Source organism: Mytilus californianus, unplaced genomic scaffold, assembly GCF_021869535.1.
Source record: "Mytilus californianus isolate M0D057914Y unplaced genomic scaffold, xbMytCali1.0.p SCAF_4, whole genome shotgun sequence".
Taxonomy (NCBI): domain Eukaryota; kingdom Metazoa; phylum Mollusca; class Bivalvia; order Mytilida; family Mytilidae; genus Mytilus; species Mytilus californianus.
In genome coordinates this window covers 27838204-27864864 of record NW_026262690.1, presented here as the reverse complement: position 1 = coordinate 27864864, position 26661 = coordinate 27838204, and the positions used below count along the sequence as shown (strand labels likewise).

The following is a 26661-nucleotide window of genomic DNA, read 5'->3' as shown; positions in this document are numbered from 1 at the left end:
TATTCTCATAAACTAAATACAAAGTTACAGAGAATGGTACATATTTAAATATATATATACATAAATAGACTAACTACATGCATGTCTGAAATACTAAATGAAAGTTACGTATTTTAACTAGGAGGACATACTTTCACATTAATAATTTTAATAAATCTACACAATTTTCTGATTATACAGTATTTGTAGAACTGAATAGAACATTAAATTTGTATGTATTTGGATTTTTCCAAAAAATAATTAGATAAAAATTTTGTTCCATCTGCTTTTAGTGTTTCGCAAGTCATGATGTAGTGGTATTCGTCACCAATGTCAGTTGAGTAACAAAAGTAGCAAACTCTATCTTCTCTTGAAACGATTATTTCACAATTAATTTTGCCATTACACAATTGTATAAGTGACCTATATCTGATTGTATTTATGTAATGGCGTATTATCAATCACGGCAATTGGGCTTATTCACGGTTTATGAGTCTGGAATTGTTTGACTATAATATTTAAGCGATCACACTTTATTAATGTAATCCCAAAAATATTCATGCAATTTCATAATGGTAACAGAGATTTTATTTTCCAATCGAAATCTTCCTTGCATGTCAAATTCAAGTGAAACTTTCGGAACAAGAGAGGCGAAAGATACCGGTACCAAAGGGATATTCAAACGCATAAGTCGAAAATAATCTGACAACGCCATGGCTAAAAAAGAAAAAGACAAACAGACAAACAATAGTACACAAGACACAACCTAGAAAACTCGGAAGACTGAGCAAAACGAACCCTACCAAAAATGGGGTCCTCAGTCCGGAAGGGTAAGCAGATTCTGCTCCACATGTGGCACCCGTCTCGTTGCTCATGTATGTACAAACCCGGCGATAAGTCCCATTCGGGGAAAAGGGGACGGCAGTGTAGTTACTTCAATGATTACAAGGATCACAGGCTGGCAAACTGTACATCTAAACGCCGCATAACCCGGACAAAAACTCCCTAGTTCTATTGGGAGTATGTGACTTGTTGTTCTATATTTACATAAAATAATACTTTCATGCAGATCAAAAATGTCCAATTCTCTAAATACTTTTTATTCAAAATCCAATTCTAACTTTAAAATTCTGTAAATGACCGCTGTTATTAACTGGCTCACTTGTTTTTTTTTTCAGAATTTGATTTTTTCCGATATGTCGCAGATCAGAGATATGAGAAAAAATTCACGTCTGCTCTCGTCGACATGTTCAGATCTGTTCATCCTGGGAATAGTATATCTAACGATTTTAACAAATTTGAAGTGACAGAATACAAGTTTGATACACTAGCATCACTATAAAACTAGTTTGAATGACATTTTATTGATAATATCAGAAATTATTAGGATAATAGCGAGTCCGTTTTTAACACATGTCCGTTTCTGTATCGTATCTTTATTAACCATGGCACGACGATAAAATCGACTACAATCAGGTAGTGTCAAGTCCCGTCAATATATATGTTCCTGGTTCATCGTAAGTTGTTATGGACCATTGCTGCAAGTTCTTTTTTTTGTTAATTAGTTGGTTTTTGGTCCTATTATAAACATTTAAATGATCAAGATTATTAATTGTCAGGAGTTATGTCCCTTTAAAATTGTTTTTCTTTCTTCTGAATTTTATGACTATGGCTTCTCAAATGGAAATAGATACACCTTCTACTAGCATGACTAGTGTGATGGCTAGCACAACTGCATCAGGAAGTGTTTCAGTATCGTTTCACCCACTTGTCATAATGAATATTTCTGAACATTGGACAAGAGTACGAGCTCAAGAAGGAAAACCAACCCAGGGTAACATTTTATATAATATAAATAAAAGTCGTTGTGAATAGGACAGATGCAAAATCACCCTTCAAACCCATCATATGATTATCTATCATGCACTTGTGTATGTCTGCAAATTAGCCTTCAAAATTTCAGCTTTTTGGAAAAGTAGTATCTGTATCTTGTCTTCACCTCCTTTAATAAATTAATGGGGCTTTAATTTATGAGAGCCGAGTGATTGCTCACTGAAAGTATAGGTTAAAATTTTTTCCATCCACCACAATGTTAAAAAAATAGTCCATCCCCATATATCATGTATATACATCATTTACATTCTTAAAACACATTGTCTATACAGCATATAAAAATGTCTGTTTCTGGTAGTTATTTCTTCATGCATTTAAGAACTCATACATGTGAGGTATACAGGGTTTCCGCTGGCGGTTTCCATTTTTCACATTTTGTGAAAAAATAAAATTTGTGGCGATTAAAATTCATTATTGGCGAAAGAAATAAATATATAACGATTTCAACGATTTAATTTCATCCATCTTGTTTATTTTATATTTTTCGGATTTCTCTGACTTTATCTGATCAGAACATACTGGGAATTAACCTTGAACTCGTTACGATTTTGACAGAAAATCAATAATCAGCTGGTTGCATTCTATAGCTGAAGGCAACGATGGACTAATTAATAAAGGTGTTGATTGTATTGTTTGACGAAATGATTTGGTGAAATGGAGTCTGTCACATGTCATATAAAAGGATTTATTAACAACTTTGCGACGCACGTGTTCGATGAATAGTTTTTCGTCTCCTCTTCTTTTAACCATGGTTCGTAAAGGAAAACTGTTTTTATGACTAAAAATTTTCAAAAGCAAGAAAAATATCCGATTTAAAACTTTATCCTTTAACTTTGATATAAATAATTGATTTGGAAAGGGTACTTTAAAATCATTTTGGCGACGCACGTCTTTCAAGCATAGTTTTACGTCTCAACTTTTTCTTTTACGATGGTCCAGAAAGAAAACTGTGGTTATGAAGAAATGTAAACAAAAGTAAGAAAAATCTCTGCTTTTAGTCTTTATCCTTCACCTAGAAGGGACATATTATATACCCGATAAACTTATTGAAGATGAATCTCGTGTTCCTAGAAGTCAAAATTTTGATTCCACGATCTTTATTGCATTTGTACAGTATCTTTTAAAAAAAAAAAATTTTTTTGTTTATTGATCATTACCATGTAGACTAAAAAATAAGATTAACTAAGTGAATTATCAAAGACAACAATGGGGCACATTTTTTTGGGAGGGGGGTTAGAAGAAATTTTAAACTATATCTATGATACTTGGCGAAAAAAAATGAAAGTGGCGAAAAATATATTGTTTTGGCAAAAGAGGTGGCGAAAAAAAATAATTGACCCAGGGGACACCCTGGGTATATATACATGATATATATACAGTAAAACACTAGTTTCACTGTATATACATTGTATATATGTAACACTCCCAAACGTGTCCATCCCCCCAAACATGTCCGATTCCCCCAAACGTGTCCATTCTCCCCAAACGTGTCCGTTATATTCAATATTGCCCAAACGTGTCCGATTTCATAACCCCCAAACGTGTCCGATAATTGTTTTTCGCCAAAACGTGTCCACTGTTAAACGCCAGAACGTCTCACGTCTTTTAGCGCTAATACATATACAAATGACATAAATAACGTTTACGGCAATTCTATGATGGGGGACACAGTTGATAAAGTGGTCATTAGTTTGTTCAATGCCGGTTGTTAATGATTATCATAATTGCAAATTTAATCTGTAACATATGAATTAACTTTTGACTGAAATGCAAGTTGCAAGTATTGCATTCTGATTTAGAGCGAACATACAAATAATTTTAGTACAGTTGAATTAATCGTTTACCAAGTGAATTATTTTGTACTAATAAATTCTGATGATGCCTTTTATATTAAACCGAATATTGCACGGCGGGCTTTCCGCAGAATTGACTTCCCTTTTTTCAACAGTTCTGGTATTTTAAAAACTCTTCAAATCAAAAGTTTACTGTTTATCAGGTTTTTTAATAAATTTTAGGTTTCGAGCATTACTAAAGACACACAAACAAGAGACATAACGTCCAGTGCCAAATATTTCATGCATTATTTGAACGACATCATGTTAACAATAAATACTGTACATAGGTTTTATTATCATACCGGGAATTTAGGATTAGGCCTAAATTTTTACGGTTATTCGGGATTAACACTAGTTGGGGTTTTAATCTAAAAATTTAAGAGCCAGTAACAACCAATTTTTTTATGACTTCAGTAAGAAACTACTTCAATCTCCGTTATGTAAGAGGCCGTTTTAAATAAAAGTTGCGGAAATTAAAAAAAAAAGAATGTTGCCTTCCAAAATACAACTGATGGCACCATGAAAGAGTGAATTGCTACACAGGTTTTAATGCGCAGAGAGAGTGACATTCTCCCTACACGAGATATTTGATTTAATATCTACAAATTAACTGAGCATGGCTGCTTACATTTACATCCAACATAGCCGAACATATTGGCACTTTTACCCAGATTATACTGCCGGTTAAAAAAAGACCTAAAGTAATTTATTTCTATTTTTTTAATGAAATAGTAAAATGAGTATACGTTAATGAAAAAGCAATAACCGAATTTATAATATGGACACGAATGATAGTTCCAGTAAAGGAAAAAAATTAAGCTTGATATGGACACGTTTGGGGGATTGGACACGTTTGGGGTATTGGGCACGTTTGGGTGTTTATACAAATGACACGCTTTGGCGCCCTTTTACATTAGGACATGTTTTGCAGTTCAGTGACGTCATATGGACACGTTTGGGGGAATCGGACACGTTTGGGGGGAAGGACACGTTTCTGAGTGTTACATATATATTTAGAGAGATTCTGTAGTGTATAGGAATCCTAATCACTGTTGGGATTAAGAGTCCAGAGCAATATTCTGTCAAATGGGTATAACCCTTATTGATGATAGGTCGCAACTAATCCCTTTTGGGATTCTGAATTAGGAGCAATTTTCTGATTAGGCCGACTGTGAGGCCCCAGACTCATAATCCCAAAAGAGATAATTCACAAACTGTTGACGCAGTTGAGTGTTCACGTTATATGATATTCCTCCACAAAATTATAAAAAACATGAAAAACATGGGTCAAGAAATGGCAGCCCAATGTTTGGACCAAATATATGTGAAAAGTGGGATCAATTTCAAGGATAATATTATGTACATGTAGGTGTAGTGTACTGTACTTATAGTTGACATTGACTTCAAACTTTCAAATTGTTATAATCAGATAATACATGTAGTAATTACTATTCTTATGACAAGTCATCCAGTCAACAGTAGTACTTATATATACAAGTGTATTTTAATGGTATAGTTATATCCCGTAGACATTCAGATATTTTTTACTTACACAAGTATAATAGTCATATTTTCTTCTTTTCTTGAATTTCTCTAGACTACTTTGCTTTAATAGTGTGTATTAATCATTTGAGTTTAATTTCATGGACAATGAAAATTTTATTTGTTTGTTATCTTCAAAATACATGTACTGCTCATTTACCATGTTTACAAGCCTCCTAGGTGCAATTCATGGAGGCCTTGCACAGTTACCTAACATCTTGGCGCAATTGATTTCTTTGTTCAATGATGAAATAGTAAGATGAAAGGTTGAACTCTAATTACAAACTATAAGCAATCCAGAAAAAAATTGTTTCAGGCATGTTTTTACCTCCCAAAACTTGAGAATTTAAGGGGTGTAAAATAAAATTACTTTTATGACATGTTACGTATAAGTAAATTTTTTAGAAAAGATTTTAGAGAAGATTGCTCAAACCTTGAAAAGAAAATAGAAATCTTACAAATTTACTTATACAAGTGTATAATGACTTACATCTTCAAGTAGATAAAAATGACTTGTATAAGTATTACCCCTGACTGTCATAATTGACATGATTGAATAGAGCAAAAATATCAGTTAAGCAGATTTTGAAAAAAAAATGAGAAATACTCCTTAAGTTAAAAGTGAATTCAACTACAATACATGTAATAGTTCATCCATTGTAAAAAATAAAGCTGATGGTGATAATGTTAATGATTGATTTATTGTGTAAAGTTAAAGCTGATGGTGATAATGTTAAAGATTGATTTATTGTGTAAAGTTAAAGCTGATGGTGATAATGTTAATGATTGATTTATTGTGTAAAGGTAAAGCTGATGGTTAAAGATTGATTTATTGTGTAAAGTTAAAGCTGATGGTGATAATGTTAAAGATTGATTTATTATGTAAAGTTAAAGCTGATGGTGATAATGTTAAAGATTGATTTATTATGTAAAGTTAAAGCTGATGGTGATAATGTTAAAGATTGATTTATTATGTAAAGTTAAAGCTGATGGTGATAATGTTAAAGATTGATTTATTGTGTAAAGTTAAAGCTGATGGTGATAATGTTAAAGATTGATTTATTGTGTAAAGTTAAAGCTGATGGTGATAATGTTAAATATTGATTTATTGTGTAAAGTTAAAGCTGATGGTGATAATGTTAAATATTGATTTATTGTGTAAAGTTAAAGCTGATGGTGATAATGTTAAAGATTAATTTATTGGTGCTTGCTTAACAAAGTTAACATCCTGGCAGGTGCAATTATTTCATTGAACTCATTAACTTTATTTTATATTAGAAATGTTAATGTACGACTCTTAAAATGGATTGTCAGTCCTTTGAGGGTTTGTAACTAATTACATGTATAACTAGTTCAGTTTACAGTCAGAGATATAGCTCTATAGGGTTATTACAGAAAATAACTTGTGTGTGTTATTACAGATACTTTCATGAGTTGTCTACTCTTTATTCCTTAAATTTTCTAAATCTGCAATAACATATGTTTGTTATTTGTAAAATAAATCAAAAATATTTTAATTTATAACGGGCTCTAGGGAACTCTTGAGACTTTGCGCAGAAACTAAATGCATAGCCTTGATAATTAATTTTTTAATTAAATTAATACATTTTTGATTAACCATGGTAAATCAATGAGACAAGGCTTTTAAGGGATAAAATTAGCTGTAATAACAAGGCTTAGTTATTAAAGGCATGTAACTTGTTATATGAGACACTTGGGAATTACTGGGAAGCTTGCACAGAACCTCATTACATGCTCTGGTCATTATTTCTTACAATAAATCAAAATACGTTATTAAGCATGATGTATGTCTGAGAAAATGCTTTGGAGTGATATAGAGAAGCTGTGATAACACACTTTAGTTATTACAGTCATATTTTTTCTGTAAAAACATATAGGTGTACTATGCAAATTTGACAAACTATGAACTGTTATGTCTTTCTATAGTTAAGTTTACATAAAGACAATAGTAATATCAATAGAACTTGTATGCATTTTAACTAAACTAGTGATGTTTATTGTCCCTTTGAAACATGTAACATACATATGTTATCATAGTTCTTTGATTTTTTAGTCCACAATAACAAATAACAGGCTATTATTTGAACTTGGAATTATTTTTAATTATGGAATTTGCATAATTTCATGTGTTTGAAATTTTTGATAAATTCCATGTTTATTAAGTATTATTATGTTTTGAGCTGTGCATCACACTTTCCACACAATGTATTTTGTATAGATAGTGTTGTGCGCGGCACAGTACATTCTATTGAAAATGTGCTATCTTCTTTGTAATAGAAAGTGTTGTGCGCAGCACAGAACATTATAATACAGAATAAACATGGAATTCATTAAAAATTTCAAGCACAAGAAATAATGCAAATTCCATAATTAAAAATAATTCCAAGTTCAAATAATAGCCTGTTAAATGTATGTTATTTTTTTGTAATAACCCTATAGAGTTATATCCCTGACTGGTTTATTGATTCCTATTTGTCATGTACCAAATGTGTACCAGTAAAAGATACATGTAGTTCATAGAATATTTTTTCAGGATGAGTAGGTAGTTTAAGGGAAGTTCAAATTTGAATTTCTTGCTATTTCTGCATGCAATAATAACAATTTGTCCTAAAAAATTGCAAGGTCTGGTAAGTCTCACATATTTGTAGTTTGACCTTGACCTCACATTTTAACATATTATTATATTATGATATAATAATAATCTTTGATATATTGTTGAGGCCAGACATTTCAACTCTTTTGTAAGATAAATTATGCTAATATTCAGTTTTGATGTATTACTGTTTTTAAGTTCTTGGAGCAGTTATTGGTAAACAGAAAGGAAGAATAATAGAAGTGATGAACTCCTTTGAGTTGCTATTTGATAGAATTGAAGATGAAATAGTTATAAATATGGAATATTACAACACTAAGGAAGAGCAGTGTATGTATAAAAGAAGGTGTCACAATGAACACAAGGTCAATTCATGTAAAATTTAATGAGAAATTCACAGATGCTGTACCTATTATTCTATTGTATGACAAAAATCTGTTGAAATTGATTCACAACATACCATTTAATTATAAACTCAGTCTCTATGCTTTAAATTTTAACATGTTTAAATAGTGTTTTAGCAGTTCAAAATAATCAAAAAGTATATACACATTATATATTAAACAAAATATTTCAAATTATCAGAGAAATGATATTGATCAGTTTTATAACGGTTTTTGTTTCAGTTAAACAAGTATTTAGTGACATGGATTTTCTTGGTTGGTATACAACAGGAGAGCAGCCTACCCAGTCTGATATACATGTACATAAACAGGTAAGATATACCTACATTCTGCCATTCAATAATCATGATAATATATCAGTACAAGGTATCTTTTATTCAATTGGAACCATTGAAAGCTTTGACATTCCAGCTGATGTCTTACCATACCTAATAAATATTTGAAGAAATGTTTAAAATTTCATGAACCTACATGTACAAGATTTTTTCCTGTCTGAATATTTGCTACTTGTAACATAATAAGACATGAGTTTCCTATCACTTCATCAGAACAGCATCTCACTCTGTAAACTTCCTACTGTACAGTCTTCACCAAAATCTTTTCCAACTACTAGTTCAAAGACCAATATTCCCCCCTTTTTTTGTCTGTCCAAACAAAGCAGCACTCTCATCATGTGATAGCTTTATTGTATTATATTTTTTGTGAAAATAAAACATTTTACTTAGCAATAATATAAACTCATAGTCTCTTGTTTCAATATGTGCATATAATTCTGTCATGTCTGTTGGTAGCAAATAGAACCCAAGTCTCTTGTTTCAATATGTGCATATAATTCTGTCATGTCTGTTGGTAGCAAATAGAACCCAAGTCTCTTGTTTCAATATGTGCATATAATTCTGTCATGTCTGTTGGTAGCAAATAGAACCCAAGTCTCTTGTTTCAATATGTGCATATAATTCTGTCATGTCTGTTGGTAGCAAATAGAACCCAAGTCTCTTGTTTCAATATGTGCATATAATTCTGTCATGTCTGTTGGTAGCAAATAGAACCCAAGTCTCTTGTTTCAATATGTGCATATAATTCTGTCATGTCTGTTGGTAGTCTATAGAAACCAACAACAGTAACATCTGTCATGACTGTCCTTAACCACTCCTAAAAATGTTGACCTCTTAATGTGTTTTGTTGCAGTACTATAAAGGTACATATATACCTCCTTTTATTTATGTGTAAGAGACAAGTTAGTGAATTATATTTTAATAAAATAAAGTTAATTTATACAAAAATATAATTATCTGCATAACCAACATTTTGGATTTTGTTTTTGTATCCAAAAATGTGACTAATATGTTTTATTTTCATACAGATTGTCCAAATAAATGAAAGTCCATTGTTTGTGAAGATGAATCCATTGGCCAGGAAAACAGATGTGAGGGTCTAGCAATTTATACTATAAGACTGTATAATTTTTGTCTCGCCTTGACAGAGTCAAAAAGCGAGACATAGGTATGCTGTTGCCGGCGTCTACCCTATGTTACTGACTTGATATATATATCTTCCAAGATTTATCACTTCCTTTGATAGTTCGAACAAAAGGGTGCAGTGAAGTGATCATTATTTAGATCCTATCCAGCCAATGTCATGCAATTCATTGATGATTTGTTATACTTTGATATTTAAGTTACAATATGATGTATATTTGAATTACCATACTTTTCAAGAAATTTTTTTTGTTAAAAATTACAAAAGTAATGCATGGTGAATGAATCTGTTATAAAAATAGGTTAAACTACAAATGTGCTTCATGAAATAAGGGAGATAACTCCAACTCAATTTTCATATGCCCGTATTATGGTATACCGTTGTCTGTCTGTCCGCCCGTCGTCAACAATAACTCAAAAACACTGTCACTAATTTGCAAGAAAATTTTGTGAATTGTTTATATCTATTGATGTGAACTCCCTTTCGATTTTTATGAATTTTAAATTTTACGTTTCCGAGTTATGGGGTTTTATTCATTAAAAAGGGGGGATTTTCCAGTTTTCGGACTATACCTCACAAATACTTTGAGCAGTTTTCATGAAACTTTGGTGAATTGTTTATATCTATTGACGTAAGCTCCCTTTCGATTTTTATAAATTTTAGATTTCGATATATATGACATTGAGGAGTTATAGAACTTTATTCTTTGAAAAAGCGACAGGTGTATCATGCGCTCATGGTGCAGCTCTTTATTTTTTATTTGCCTAGCAAAATACAATTCAATGTTTTATTTCAAATTTCACAAAATTGAAAAACGAAAGCAATCTTTACCCTTCAATGCTAACAAGCACTTTGACTTACACCTCATCGCCAATAGCCTTGCTGCTACTCTACCATGTGAACATTAAGGTATCCTGTAAATGCTAATACATGTATCTGTAACTTCCTGTACATGTGTTTGGCAAACACAGTTCTTAACAAAATCCATAGCATTCAAGGAACACATTCTCTTGGTATATATTCATGGCAGCAAATAACACAACAGTATTATTAATCTAGTGTAAATTTATTTGTTATGTTTCAGGTGATGCCAATTTCTATATATGAATCTGTCATTGACTTAGTGAACAATGAGGTAAATACAATGTATATCTATATATTATGTATGACTCCTCAAAATTCAAGTCTATCCTAAATTGAGGTAAATTATATGGCTTTCCAAATACCGTTTCGATTCCCAACATCACTGAAGAGACATTAATTGTCGAAATCCGGATATGGTGTACAAAAACCTTTGCACCTTTTTTGCGGTATACCATCTTTTCCGCAAGTTTATTGTTTTCTGTTTAGTATTAAATTTATAATTAAGATCCATTTATTACATCGGTGATCCGTTTATTTGGAAATCGCCAATGGCAGTCAGCAGGGTTTAAGAACATTTGTTGTTCGACCTGTTAGTCAAATGCGTTTTGTTAAAATATACCTTTTCACTTTTTTGGTCTTTTGGAAAATGTTTGTGCTGTATTTAGACCCCTGTAACAAGAAATTTGTTTTGCATGCACACGTATAAAAATTGCGGTTTTTATCCAACGCAATCATAGGTTTGAACGTTGTTTTCAATTTAGACTTGTTTATATATTATGTATATACACACAGAGTTTATAATTGGGAACATTTCCAAAATATCACTTACACATTTATTTAATTTACCTTAAATCTTGCTTATTATGAAAATGAGAAGATGAGGTATGATTGCCAATGAGACAACTCTCCACCACATACCAAATGAAATAGAAGTTAGCAACAATAGGTCACTGTACAGCCTTCAACAATGACCAAAACTCAAACTGCATAGCAAGCTACATGTCAACAGCCATCAAAATGACAAATGTAAAACTAAACTAACTAGAAAAATAACATCTTGATTTATGTACAAAATGATAACTTAAAACAAATATGATATACATCAACAAACAACAACCACTAAATTACAGGCTCTGGCATATATTGGCAGCCCCAACACATTTGTACCACTTAGGTAATAAACTAAATTTAACTTCAAAAGGAATTGATTCAAACAAGCTATACAATAGTACTGGTGAGTCCAAAGATGCATCAAGTTTATAAATTTTGTATCAACTAAGCACATGTACAAATATCATCATTCTACATGTATACATGTATCAAGTTTAAAAATAATCTGAATTTGATGTCATTTCCTGCCTTTTTTGGTCATGGAGACCAGTGACTGAAATGATAAATTATTTAGCAAAAATTGCATAGTTAGCACTCTCATGTGTACAATTCTTGCAAGATTTTTAAGAAACTTATATTGTAGGTTTATATCAGCAGTGTCTTAGACGAGTTAGAAAATCAGTGCCGTTCAATTATTTTTATACTTCTTTCAGGTCAATATATCCTTGTATCGACCTCATAAAAAGGCTATATTTGTTATATTATTAATTTTCGACCATATTTGTATCAAAATCGTCATATGATTTTGTTGGAATTTTATAGATATTATATTGTCTCCTTGACAATAACAACATATTAGTTGTTATTTCATTTACTTTTTTTTGTTTGTTTGACATCTTATGTATTTAAAAAAAAATTTTGTCAAATAATCGATCACAGATGTCATTTGTTTCAAAACGTTGAACAATATCCTGAAATTCATTACATGACGTCACAAAGTATATCGGTTTTTAGATATTCTAAAAATAACCGTGCAATATGCATTTTGCTGTGCAATATGCTTTTTGCTATCCGCCGTTTTCTCTCTACCTTCGAAAATATAGTTTAACATGTGACTATCCCTAAACGAATCAAATTTGTTAAAATATACGAATTAATAATATTATGGTATACCGTTGTACGTCCGTCCTTCTGTCCGTCCGTCCGTCCGTCGTCAACATGTCGGACATTAACTCAAAAACGCTTTAACCAATTTGCATAAAACTTTGGTGAATTGTTTATATCTATTGACGTGAGCTCCCTTTCGTTTTTTATAAATTTTAGATTTTACCTTTACGAGTTATGGGGTTTTATTCTTTAAAAAAAGGGGGTTTTTCCAGTTTTCGGACAATAACTCAAGAATGCTTTCACCAACTTGCAAGAAATTTTGGTTGATTGTTTATATCTATTGACATGAGCTCCCTTTGGATTTTTATAAATTTTAGATTTTACGTTTCCAAGTTATGGGGTTTTATTCATAAAAAAAGGGGGATTTTCCAGTTTTAGGACAATAACTCAAAAATGCTTTCAGCAGTTCTCATGAAACTTTGATGAATTGTTGATATCTATTGATGTAAGCTCCCTTTAGAATTTTATAAAATTTAGATTTTACATTTATGAATTATGGGGTTTATTCATTAAAAAAGGGGGGATTTTCCATTTTTCAGACAATAACTCAAAAATGCTTTCAGCAATTCGTATGAAACTTTGGTGAACTGTTTATATCTATTGATGTAAGCTCCCTTTAGAATTTTATAAATTTTATTTGTTTATAGTCTGACAACAGATTTACTAAGTATTGCGCAACAGCACAGTGTATTGCACAACAGCAAGAAATCTTTAATTGAATATAAATTCAATTCATATAACCAACTTCAAGTTCTTTGACTACATTTATTCAGAAACCTATAATACGTGTATGTCAAATATTTAATTACAATCCAAATTCAGACCTGTATCAAGCTTGAATATTGTGTCCATTTTTGTCCCAACTGTTCAGGGTTAGACCTCTGCGGGCGTATCCAGCTGCGCTCAGCGAAGCAGTTTATTAAAAGAGTTATGCCCCTTGGAAACATTAATTAAATGCAAAATTGCATCGTTAGCGCTCTCGTGTGTACAATTTTGCCAGATTTTAAGAAACTTATATTGTAGGTTTATATCAGTTATGGCTCGGACGAGTTCGAAAATCAGTGCCAATCAATTATTTAAAAAGTGGTTATGCCCCTAGGAAACATTAATTATATGAATTGCATTGTTAGCGCTCTCATTTGTATAATTTTTGCCAGATTTTTAGGAAACTTAAATTGTAAGTTTATATCAACGATGTCTTGGACAAGTTAAAAATCTGTGCTGATCAATTATTTTTAAAAGAGTTATGCCCCTTGGAAATATTAATTACATGGAAAATTGCATTGTTAATGTTCTCATGTGTACAATTCTTGCCAGATTTTTATAAAACTTGCATCATAGGTTTATATTATCAATGTCTTGGACAAGTTAGAAAATCAGTGGGGATCAACAATTTTAAAAGAGTTATGCCTGTTGAAAATATTGATTACAGTCAAACCTTGGTAAACCGGACCTTGAATAAACCGGTTTCCTGTCCATTCCAGCCAAAATATTGAAGTCCCATTTTTTCCCTTCAAAGTCTTTGTAAAAATACCCTCCATAAACCAGACCCTTGTATTCCGAATTCCGGTCTAATTTTGCAGCCCTAATACTCTTTATCACATTAATTATTACCTGTCAAAAAACGGTTTGTTTAATTAAGCTTATATGATAACAGTATTGATTGATATGCAGTCAAAACACAATAGTTTTCACAACAGAATTTTATTAGGATAATTAATTACATGTAGCAAGGTGTTAAACATGTAAACTGTGAACTTAAAGTAGTAAGCTGTTTAATTGAAACACAATTAAGTTTACATTAAAATAAACTAAGAGAAACATTTGAATACATTGTCGCCGAATATATCTAGGATAGAACTTATGTTGTAACATTGATCCAATCCCTGAGTTACTGAGAAATTTACATTGTAATTTTGAAATGCTTGGCTCCTTGTTGTGAACCCCGAAATTGATAAACCTGAGAAGGGAGAAGACCTGGACGATGACTTTCCATTGTCCAGTTTATGATAAAATTCTTGCTTTTTGATTCGAGCTATACCAACGTAGAAAACAAACAACGGAAGTAAAAAGAAACTCTCGTTCAACAATTCAAACAATGCCAGGGTCCTGATGCAAATGAAAACAATGAACTCAAAGTGAAAGTGAAACTTACGAGTTAGAGACTGATGCCATCGAAGCCAATTTGACTTACGAGGATATACAATATAAACCGACCCACTGTCCAAACCGGCCGTTTTTCATAGTCCCATAGCCAGTTGGTTTATACAGGTTTTACTGTATATGGAAAATTGCATTGTTAACGCTCTAAAAGTGTACAGTTCTTGCCAGATTTTTATGAAACTTATATCATAGGTTTATATCAGCAATGTTTCGGACAAGTTCGAAAATCAGTGCCCTTTAATTATTTTTCAAAGAGTTATGCCCCTTGGAAATATTAATTGTATGGAAAATTACAATGTATTTGCTATCAAGCCTTCATTTCTCTCATAAAATATGTGCAACGTGGAGGACATTGGAACTTTGTTCTTTTATTATTTTATGATTAACTCATTTATTGCTGGACAATATTTTCCCTCAAGATCATAGATAATATATGTAGTATGTGAACAACTTGAATTGTTTTCCCATATTTTAGGCAACAATGTTATTTGTGGAATTAAGCTATACAATAGCTACAGAAGAGGCAGAGAGAATAGGAGTTGATCATGTAGCAAGGTTGTCATCCTCAGAAACATCAGATAGTTCAACAGGTATGACTTTAAATATTTTTGTTAGGTAGAGAAAATTTGAGGACTAGCTACTACTGTCATAGCAGTCATCTTCAATAAACAGATTTCTCTACTATATGTCATACTAGCAATCATACTGTATCTAGCAAAGTAGGAAAGTGAATATATCTAACTTGTCATCAACACTTAATTCCTAAAATGACAAAAAACATCAAATACAGCCACTTATCATGATCCCAAGTTGGAAAAACACAAAAGCATGTGACATAATAAAAGTGGTTTTTGATATCTCAGCCCTCTTTTTTTAGCTCACCTGGCCCAAAGGGCCAATGAACTTTTCTCATCACTTGGCGTCCGTCGTCCGTAAACTTTTACAAAAATCTTCTCCTTTCAAACTACTGGGCCAAATTTGACCAAACTTGACCACAATCATCATTGGGGTATCTAGTTAAAAAAATGTGTCCGGTGACCCGGCCAACCAACCAAGATGGCCGCCATGGCTAAAAATAGAACATAGGGGTAAAATGTAGATTTTGGCTTATATCTCTGAAACCAAAGCATTTAGATCAAATCTGACATGGGGGGTAAAATTGTTCATTAGGTCAAGATCTATCTACCTTGAAATTTTCAGATAAATCTGACAACCTGTTGTTGGGTTGCTGCCCCTGAATTGGTAATTTTATGGAAATTTTGCAGTTTTTATACGCCCGTTTACGGGACGTATTATGGTATACCGTTGTCCGTCTGTCCGTCCGTCCGTCTGTCCGTCTGTCCGTCCGTCTGTCCGTCGTCAACATGTCGGACATTAACTCAAAATTGCTTAAACCAATTTGCATAAAACTTTGGTGAATTGTTTATATCTATTGATGTGAGCTCCCTTTCGTTTTTTATAAAATTTAGATTTTACGTTTCCGAGTTATGGGGTTTTATTCATTAAAAAAAGGGGGATTTTCCAGTTTTCGGACAATAAGTCAAGAATGCTTTCACCAACTTGCAAGAAATTGTGGTGAATTGTTTATATCTATTGACATGAGCTCCCTTTTGATTGGTTATTATCTTGAATATTATTATAGATAGAGATAAACTGTAAACAGCAATAATGTTCAGCAAAGTAAGATCTACAAATAAGTCAACTTGACGAAAATGGTCAGTTGACCCCTTAAGGAGTTATTGCCCTTTATAGTCAATTTTTAACCATTTTTCGTAAATTTTTGTAATCTTTTACAAAAATCTTCTCCTCTGAAACTACTGAGACAAATTTAACCAAACTTGTCCACAATCATCATTAGGGTATCTAGTTTAAAAAATGTGTCCGATGACCCCGCCAACCAACCAAGATGGCAGCCATGGCTAAAAATAGTACATAGGGTAAAATGCAGTTTTTGGCTCATATCTCTGAAACCAAAGCATTTAGAGCAAATCTGACTTGGGTAAAATTGTTCATTAGGTCAAGATCTATCTGCCCTGAAATTTTCAGATGAATCTGACAAGCCGTTGTTGGGTTGCTGCCCCTGAATTGGTAATTTTAAGGAAATTTTGCCGTTTTTGGTTATTATCTTGAATATTATTATAGATAGAGATAAACTGTAAACAGCAATAATGTACAGCAAAGTAAGATCCACAAATAAGTCAACATGACCAAAATTGTCAATTGACCCCTTAAGGAGTTATTGCCCTTTATAGTCAATTTTTTACAATTTTCATAAATTTTGTAAATTTTTGTAAATTTTTACAAAATATTTTCCACTGTAACTACTGGGCCAAGTTCATTATAGATAGAGATAATTGTAAGCAGCAAGAATGTTCAGTAAAGTAAGATCTACAAACACATCACCATCACCAAAACACAATTTTGTCATGAATCCATCTGTGTCCTTTGTTTGATATGCACATAGACCAAGGTGAGCGACACTGCTCTTTAGAGCCTCTAGTTTATTTCAGTTAATGAACTAACTTAAGGTTCACAAAAGAACAAACTATAAATCAATAGAGGAAAATATGAACTTTGAAATAATGGTAGATAATAGATAAAAGCATAAGTACAAACAAAACAATAATAAATATTTTTACATATCAAATAATGCTGCTGATTGAAAGAGATGTTGTCCTTTGCTCTAATATTGCTGACTGTACTTCTTAGGAGGTTTTATACAGCATCAGCATAAACAGTTCAGGAAGACATGGTTGTGTGCATTGTAAAGGACAAGCTACAGAAATTTAATGCAGAAAAATAAAAGAATGATTTTAGACTTGCTTTAAACTATAATTGATCAAATTGATGTTTATCACAGAAAATACCAGATGTAACAGTTGTACAACAACACAGTTATTATAACCTTTATCAATAATCCTATTTCGCCATAAAGAAAGAAAAATGATTAACCTGTGTTTTCTTTTTAGTTGCTGAACAGTTGGTTGCACAGCATAGTTCTATAAAGATGTTACACAGCCGAGTCAAGATTATTCTGGAATATATTAAAGCTGTAGAGTCAGGTATAACTTACACAGCCAAGGGTTTATCTTAGTATTTTGTCAATACACCTATTTTGAGATAGTTTACCAAAAATTATCTGTCATATTTATCCCTTGTGGACAAGTATATATGTGTCATATATAGAACCAGTCTTTTGGTTTGTTTTTACATAAATTAGGAAAAAAAGGACTGATTGTATCCCTTGTGGACAAGTATATACCAGTACATCTCAAATACTAAAAGTCAATATTTTTCCATGTAGATTTAAATCTGAAGTCACAACCATGAGCTACAACAGTGACCACTCTTTTTTTATGCCCGCATCAGGGAGGAGGGGACATTATGTGTTGCCCTTGTCTGTCTGTCTGTACGTACATACGTCCCAAAATTTGGGTGGTGTCACTTTTACAGTTCTCTAATTATATCTCTTTATAACGTTATATGCAAGCGAGGGTATCATCTGTGTCCCATGGACACATTCTCTATTTATTTAGATTTATATGTACAGGAACATGTAATCATACCTCTGCTTTACAAGTGACAGTTCGTCCATCCATAAGTTCATCACACTTTTCTAAGAATGACGTCATATTTGGTCAGCAGCTTGACAGTGATGAGTTGTAAAGTGTGAGTTCTTTTTGGATTTGTCCGATACCTTTCTTCCTGATTGCCAATACTTTGAATTTTTCAATATGTTGAATAAACTTAGAATCTTTTGTCACACTTACTCAGGAATTATGGAGCAGAATAATTTCATATTTGGTCTGCAGCTCAACAGTGAGTTGTAATGTGTGAGCACTTTACAGATCTGTCAGATACCTACTTCTTATTTGTCAAATCTTTGAATTTACAATGTGTTGAATAAACTTAACAAATTTTGTCACTCTTTTCTTTGACACTACAGAACAGAATGACTTCGTATATGGTAAGGAGCTCAATAGTGATCAGTTGTAACTTGTGAGCACTTTTCGGATCTGTCAGACACTTACTTCCTGTTTTATGGTACTTTCAATTATGAGTGGGGGTATGCTTACATAACAGCTTATGCATTCTTGCTTTATTTTACTTTCTCTCTACAGAATGAGTAATCCAGGCATCTGTTATGATTTCAAGGTTGGAATATATGAAAAATAAATGGTACCTAATGGAAAGTTTGTTTTTCAAAAAAATATGAATTTAAAAAGTTGAAAATAACAACAACAAATTCTCAATGAGGAAAACTAAAAATCTGTTCAAATTTCCAACTAATTTTAATTCATGCTTGCATTAAATTGTACAATTATCTTCCAGTATATTTGGGAGTTGTGTCATAGTTGCATTGTTTAATGATGAATTTGTTCATAATTTTAGGTGAAATTCCAAAGAATCATGACATTTTAAGAGAAGCATACAGTTTATGTTATAGATTACCAGTGTTAAATACTCCACAGTTTAAGGAAGACTTTTATAATGTAAGAAAACTATAAATTATTAAAAAAACTGTATATTCCAAAATTAATTATTTAATACAAATAAGTCAACAAGACATGATCTAATGTTGGAAAATATTTGAACATACATTTTTATAAGTTATAATAGTTTATGACTGACTGAAAAAGAATTTAACTGAGACACAGAATACTGATATTAGGTAAATAATATGGTTACAAAAATGGTTTAAACTGAAAATGATGCACAAATTATAAGCAGGGAGAGGTAAAGTGGTTATCAGAATAAAACACAAAAATAAAGGTAATATGTAATTGATTAAACAAACCAAGTTATAAACTTAAACTATCAAGATAGATAACACACTTAGCAATGAGGATAAAAACATGATATTTGACCAAATATTGTAACTTTTAATGACTTTATCAAGATATTCTGGATATAAAAGTATTGAGATGTGGAATGATGGCCAATAAAACAATGAGCACTATCCTTAGGCAGTGTTGTAACAGCACACCAATATAAAAAATGTATATACCAGAAATAATTAATCAGGTAGGTAATAAGCACAAAACTCACATGACAAAACAGAAATATGAAAATATTATAGATATCCTTTCAATAAAATTGGTAGCAAGAAAAATCAAATTGTTTTATGGAATTGGAAATAAATATTTTCAGTTTGCATATTAGATGTCATCAATAATAATATATTTAGATCATAATACAAAATTTATAATCAATTGAAACTGTTAATACAGCTAGAACATTATCATGGCGTTGATTCATCATGTTCATAAGATGGATTTTTTTTTCACATGCAGTAAGGAGTAATATGCATACTTTTGTATAATATTTATTTTTGATATTTTCAGCAATGTAATGATGTATGTTTGATGGCTTACTTAGGAACACTTACAAAAGGATGTAACACAATGAATCAGGTATTTTAAGCTGACAAAACATTTTACATTCATGAACTGTTCATATATTATAGATACATTTTTTTTTTAAATTACAACAAATCTCATCTTGGTCTGCTGGCAAAAGTCATACATGTCCAACTGATCATTTCAGACGTGTCAACAAACAAACATCTTTATTTAACAACTTACAGACATTATTATTGAGTATACTCTAAGAACAACATAATACATTGTATATATACAGATACCTGACTGCAGCTGGTTGCAGTATTGGTTGGCGATATCAGCCTACAATCTAGGATTAAGGTGAATTTCAGTTTAAATTTGCTAAATTAGTAGTTTGAAAGGAGAATATTTTAATGGTATTTTTCTATAAGTTCCTGCTGATGATTATAACAAAGATGTCTTGAAATTCATTTATAAAAAATTGAATGTTTCAAATGCAATAAATTTTGTTTATATTACAGCCAAATGACTTGAGTGTGTAGGTAAAGGTAATATCATTGGTTAGCTTACTTGCTAGATGAACCGTGAAGTATACTACCCTCCTTTAAGAGTAGACTAGTCCGACAGATAACTGTCTGTAGGACTAGACTACTCCAAAAGGAGGGTAGTATACCAAATCTAATAAAGATTTCACGGTTCAGCTAGCAAGCAAGCTAGCCAAAGATATTACCTTTACCTACACACTCAAGTCATTTGGCTGTAAACTGTTGTGAAGGAACTCAACTCCCAAACACAACATTAATTTATGAACCATAGAAGTCTTAAAGGGGCATTAGCTGCATGTCAAATCCATGTTCATAGATTTAACTCAAATCCTCAAAATTGATTTATAGCATGCTAAAATATCTAATTTACAAAAAGTCCAAAAGATACAATTCACAATGCATGTACTAGCATTTTGTGCATATTTTAGAACAAAGGGCATCTAATCAACTATTGAGATGATAGCTGAAGACTGCTGATGGTCATATCAACAGATATAAATATAAATATAGATAGAAAAGTACATTCTATTGTATATATATTGATGATTTTTGTTGGTCAATTTGATTTTATTTCATAGATTACAAAACATGTAAATCATTGTTTTACCTGTATAAGAATGATTTTTTTGCTGAATCAACAAAAGGATTCTTCCTGTGGCCTCCCTTTTTTTACTTTTCAATGTCGACATTCTTTTCTTTTTATAAACTGAACATGCTAAGCACATAAGTAACTCATTTCCAGCTTAGAGTTGCATGATTACAGATTCAAATGAGTTGATTTATTGACTATCAATAATACATCAGCAATGTTTTTGAGTTTATTTTGACCAAATTGAACCAAACTTTCTGCTAATAGAAAAATATTATTTCAATATTACACTTTTATAAATGTTTTGAAACGAAAAATATTTATATTTTATTTGCTTGTCTGTATCATAGCTAATGCTCCTTTTAAGGTGTGCAAGAGGGCAAAAACTAAGAAATAACTGATAAGTTTACTAAACAAATATCTTAAGTACAGTATCAGAATACAAACAATCAAACAGATAGTAAGTAGTCTTTGCTCCTAGGGCCTGTGGATCTTTTACAAAAAGCAATAAACAAAGTCATACTTTTTTTTAACAAAAAGACGATGAATGCATTATTTTCATTAAAAAATGTTGCTTTCTATCTTCAGTTTGTGACCAAATTCAACATGATGCACAACAGACAAGGCACAGGACATAGGATGAGAGGAGTGATATTTTAAATTTTTCTTATGGTATGTTTTTTTCTAGCCTGCACCAAAAGTCACAGAATGCGAGACAGAGGGATTACAATCCGCCGGCGCCATAAACTATTTGTATTAAGCTTTATATTTTAGAGGATAGAAGACCTGCAGGTTTTATACCTTGTTTACAGTTACCTTATGTAACAAAGGTTTGGTCTGTCATATATCTGTTGTTCTGGACCTCATTTTCATGGTTCAGCAATTGCTTTAAAAAAAAGTTCAGTTTTTTTGTCATGTGAATTTCTCATGAATTGATTTGTGATCAAGATTTAAGTTACATGCTTAGGTCTGTTTCTCAGATACTGTATGGTAATTGGCCTTGTTAAGTTTGCACTGGTACGTTGTCTGCACCCCCCCTTTTCCCCACAGGAATTCAGGAAAAAAAACTTTTTCTCACTTGTTGAAAATATCTAGTAAACCTCAGATAACTGCAAAGTGTTTGTGATCATTTGTGTTATTTTCATGGAAAATCCATTTTCCATCATCAAATAGAATTTGAAAGTGTTTGTAAATGAATCTAGAAAACTTTACAAGTGTTAAAATAAGCCAAAATCACAAAAAAAAAAAAAAAAAACGAATTGAAAAGTTGTTTTTGACATGTTTGACATTAACTGGAAAAAGGAATAGAATGTGTAAATCACAAACAAATACTGTGAGAGTGTGAGGAAAATTGGTACTTAATAGATATCACTAAAGAATACGACTTTGAAAGTAAAACAGTTCTGTCCTTTATTGAAATACTGTAATATATTCATCACATTAATGTTTAAAGGACTTGTAGCTATAACAATACCCATGCAGCACTATGAAACAACAAAATGGAACTATTATCTAATTACGTTTGGTAATTTTGATTTTTTTTTCTATATCACAGACAATTACAAGACCGAATTCAGTAATGACATTCATTGGTCAATGTTAAGTTTCTGTGTTTTGGTCCCTTTTCTAATACTTCAAGCAATAGGTCAACTTTAATTGGTGTATGGAATGATTGTAAGGTTTACATGTCTGGCAGGGTTCATCTGACCTTGACCTCATTTTCATGGTTCATTGGTCAATATTAAGTTTTCATGGTTTGGTCTTTTTATTGTATACTATAAGCTACAAATGTATAGGTCAACTATATTTGTTGTATGGAATGATATCTGTCTGGCTTGGATTATCTGACCATGACCTCATTTTCATCCATGAAAATGTTTAGTTTATGCGATACTTGTAGTAAACTTTATCTTTAGGAGTATCAACATAAAATCAATCATGGTTAGTAAAGCAGGCGAGACATTTCAGCATGTGGACTGTTGTCTTTTAATGTGATTAAAACAGGCTGTTTGTTTTCTCTGTTCACTGAGTGTTGTATTGTTCTACATTTTTGTCTTGTCTGTACTAATATTACAGAATGCAAGACAAAGGGATTCTAATTGGCAGTGACAGCAGGTATTGGCGAAAAGCTTTATATTTTAGAAGAAAGACGACCTGGTTACTTCATATCATGTATATATACAGATGTTTCTTTTCTGCATATTTAAAATGAAACCGCACACATCTTTGCAACTATCTAAAAAAAGTCTATGCCAATCCCTAACTTAATTATATAAGTGATATTCAGGGGAAATATCAGTTATATATCTCTTCATGTTGCCTGTAGTATACAATACTTTTCCTAGATTTGGTCTTACTAGGTGTTTTACATGAGAGCTGTATGGAGTATGTAAAATTTTCTTTTTCTCAATGACAGCAGTTGACTGGTATAATGTAAATCCATAAGCATTAAGAAGGTGTAAATTTCTCTTGTAATTATCCTTATTTGAATTTAATGTTTTAAATTTAGATAAGTGGAAGTGTAAGCAATTAAACTTTTGTTTTACAAACCATAGGATGTGTGTAAACTGTAAAGGTGCAAAAAAATTGATTAATTTGTGTTAAAAAAAGGATGTGTGTGCATGGAAGTCATTAGTGATTTAACTATCACTGGTCACTATCAGTTCCTTAGGAAACAATCAACCCAGTAGCCATTGCTTTGGTAATGGCATGATTTAAATGGTACATTTCATTTGAAAAATCATGTAATTTTATAATTTAAATAGGAGAAACTTTGTAATTGTCTTCACTTAAAGTTTGTATATGGCATTAAAGAATGATAATTTGAAAACAACTGCTGGTCACTGTAAGGTCTTCTATATGGAGACAAATCCACAGCATATAGTTAGCTATAAAAGGCATATGCATAAGGTGAAACAATAGCTATAAAAGGCATATGCATAAGGTGAAACAATAGCTATAAAAGGCATATGCATAAGGCTGAGTTGTGTCTATTATAACATTAAACAAAACTTGATTATGACAGACAGCAAACCATGACAACCAATAGACTACAGGGTCCTCACTTGGGACAGACACACACATTATATAGCAGGGTTAAACATGTTCGTGAGCGTTTTTAAAGATTTAAGATAAAGAAATTGATATAAAACAAAACGTTTAAATAGTTCCATATGCATTGTCTGATTTTGCAGAAAAGAAAGCATCAATTGATCACTAGTCTAATGAAATTCAATGTTTAAAACTTTAAAACTGTTTAAAGATATTTATTGTAGAAAGAGCCAATATACTGTGGTTTCATTTAATTTTCATGGGTATCAATTTTCATGAATTGATGAAAAAATAGAATGTTTATAGCAACCAATCAATAAATGTCTGCCTCCAAATTTTTGAATGTGTGTATGATTACAACAAAACCTGAGGATTACACAAGGTTGTCCAAACAAAGTAGAATGAAACATTTTAAGATCCTTGTTATTAAAGCATGAGCACAGGATCTGTTAGAATGAAACATTTTAACATCCTTGTTATCAAAGCATGAGCACAGGATCTGTTAGAACGAAACATTTTAAGATCCTTGTTATCAAAGCATGAGCACAAGATCTGTATTTTAATCAGACTATTTGGAAATGTGTGTATACTTTTTGTGAACCTTGCTATCTTCTTATTTTTCCTGAAGGTATTTAGGTACATATATCACTTAGTATCAGTTACATAAACTTCTCATCAGAATAATTTTTATTTTATACTTTCAGTATGTGTAGTATATGTGTTTTTTAAATGAACTGAGAAAGACCATCAACATGATCAATGGAACTTTTTTTCACAATTTTGCAGAAAGTGAAAAAAATATTTAGAGAAATGAATTCTGACAGGTTAATATTGTGATATGATTTGTAAGTTATTTACATCTAATTAAAAAATTCTGTGCCTCATTTTTGAAAGTGTTTTTGTAAACATTTACTTATTTGAAATTGTAAGTCATTTCATGTATTATAATATCACATGAACAAACACACCTCTGTTTTTTTTCCATACAATTTTAAGTTATGAAATACATAGGGGAACTTTGATAAAAACCAATGTGAGTCTCTTTATATGCAATTGAGGTAATATTAGTTTTTCTTTATCTATCATGCTTTTGCCTTGTTGATCTTTTTGTTTCCTTTGAGACAAAAGAATGAAATTTTTTGGAGGCAAATACATTAACAATTTATATCTTTCCCACTTGTCCATCTTGGCCAGCGTTTAGGTAGTTAATGATGTGACCTTTATATATATATTAGATTTCTAGTGCAACCTGATCTTGCAAGCAGATACGTATGCAATTGGTTTCACACGGTGATTACACAGGTTCCATGTCTTTACACACAATCTTATACACTATATTCTTGGTAGGAAACAGCTTTACAGGTTTTAGTTGTATCAAAATACTCTTTGTTTTTTCTATCAATTGTTAATATTTTTGTCAATACAAAAAACAAAAATCATTTCTGGAAAATGTCTAGTAGTTAAAGGAGGTTGTATCCTGGACCAGTAGCTAGGCAGATTACTAGCTTCATCTAAATAGCCCAGTGCCAAAAGGAATTTTTACTTGTGTACTGATCAAAACGTTTCAAAATCAGAGTTAAATGTGAATCAAAGAAATTAATGGAGGGCCATATAATGTATTTTGAACCCTTTAAAACTCACAATTTCACAATTAGTTGGATCATATTATCCTTCCAGCCAGGTGTAAATAGAGCCATAAGTGAGAAGATTATCAACACTGAGACACTCTTTTCAAACTTTTTTTTGAACATAATTTTCCCTTTAATAGTATTTCTATCATGAAAATTTAACCAATATTGTCATAAATGTGCACCAAGCCATGAATTTTTTTAATTACAAAACAGACAACTGTTGATTATAAAGTGTTCATTCAACATATAGGTCAATTGAACATCCCTGTAAATTTGGGGGTTTTTTTTCAGTAAAAACAAGCAACTATATATTAGATTTTAATCTTATTTGAATGATATCAAAGATACAACATGAAAAATTAGTTCTACAGTAAAATGTTGAATAATTAAAGAAGAATGAAAAATAATTATTGAATATAAGACCATTGTAAAATCTGCATGTTTAGATGATATAAACTAACAGTAAATGTTTTGATAGGTACAAGAATATCGCCAAATAGTATTTGTACTATTGATCTCTATAGAAATCATTTATTAACATCTAATCAAATCATATAAAATTGAAAAATTAGCTGTAGTTTGTTCTACCCCTATTGTCAATGCTGATTACAATTTACACTTTACTATGAGAATTTAAGTATAAAATATTTCAATTTGACAACATATATCAGTGATTTGATCATGTTATTTAAAATTAAGATTCCAATAAATGTTTCAGTACAGTGATTAAGA

General features: G+C 31.4%; 1 protein-coding gene across 1 annotated transcript; it reads left to right on the top strand.

Moving 5' to 3' along the window:
* Positions 1-1590: 1590 nt before the first annotated feature.
* On the top strand, positions 1591-25182 carry LOC127737847 (COP9 signalosome complex subunit 6-like). Its single transcript, XM_052248790.1, has 11 exons — positions 1591-1813; positions 8062-8193; positions 8490-8578; positions 9631-9693; positions 10831-10881; positions 15247-15361; positions 17741-17833; positions 19164-19264; positions 20117-20185; positions 21836-21919; positions 25003-25182. Exons 1-10 carry the CDS (start codon positions 1642-1644, stop codon positions 21905-21907), a joined length of 957 nt encoding a protein of 318 aa, XP_052104750.1. The 5' UTR covers positions 1591-1641; the 3' UTR covers positions 21908-21919; positions 25003-25182.
* Positions 25183-26661: the final 1479 nt, after the last annotated feature.

Bases quoted from the DNA above. Each gene is read 5' to 3' on its own strand.
- LOC127737847 (XM_052248790.1), top strand. From the start codon at position 1,642: ATGACTATGGCTTCTCAAATGGAAATAGATACACCTTCTACTAGCATG. The intron at 8,194-8,489 runs GTATGTATAAAA...TTTTTGTTTCAG, and splicing joins CAACACTAAGGAAGAGCAGT to TTAAACAAGTATTTAGTGAC. The intron at 9,694-10,830 runs GTGAGGGTCTAG...GTTATGTTTCAG, and splicing joins CATTGGCCAGGAAAACAGAT to GTGATGCCAATTTCTATATA.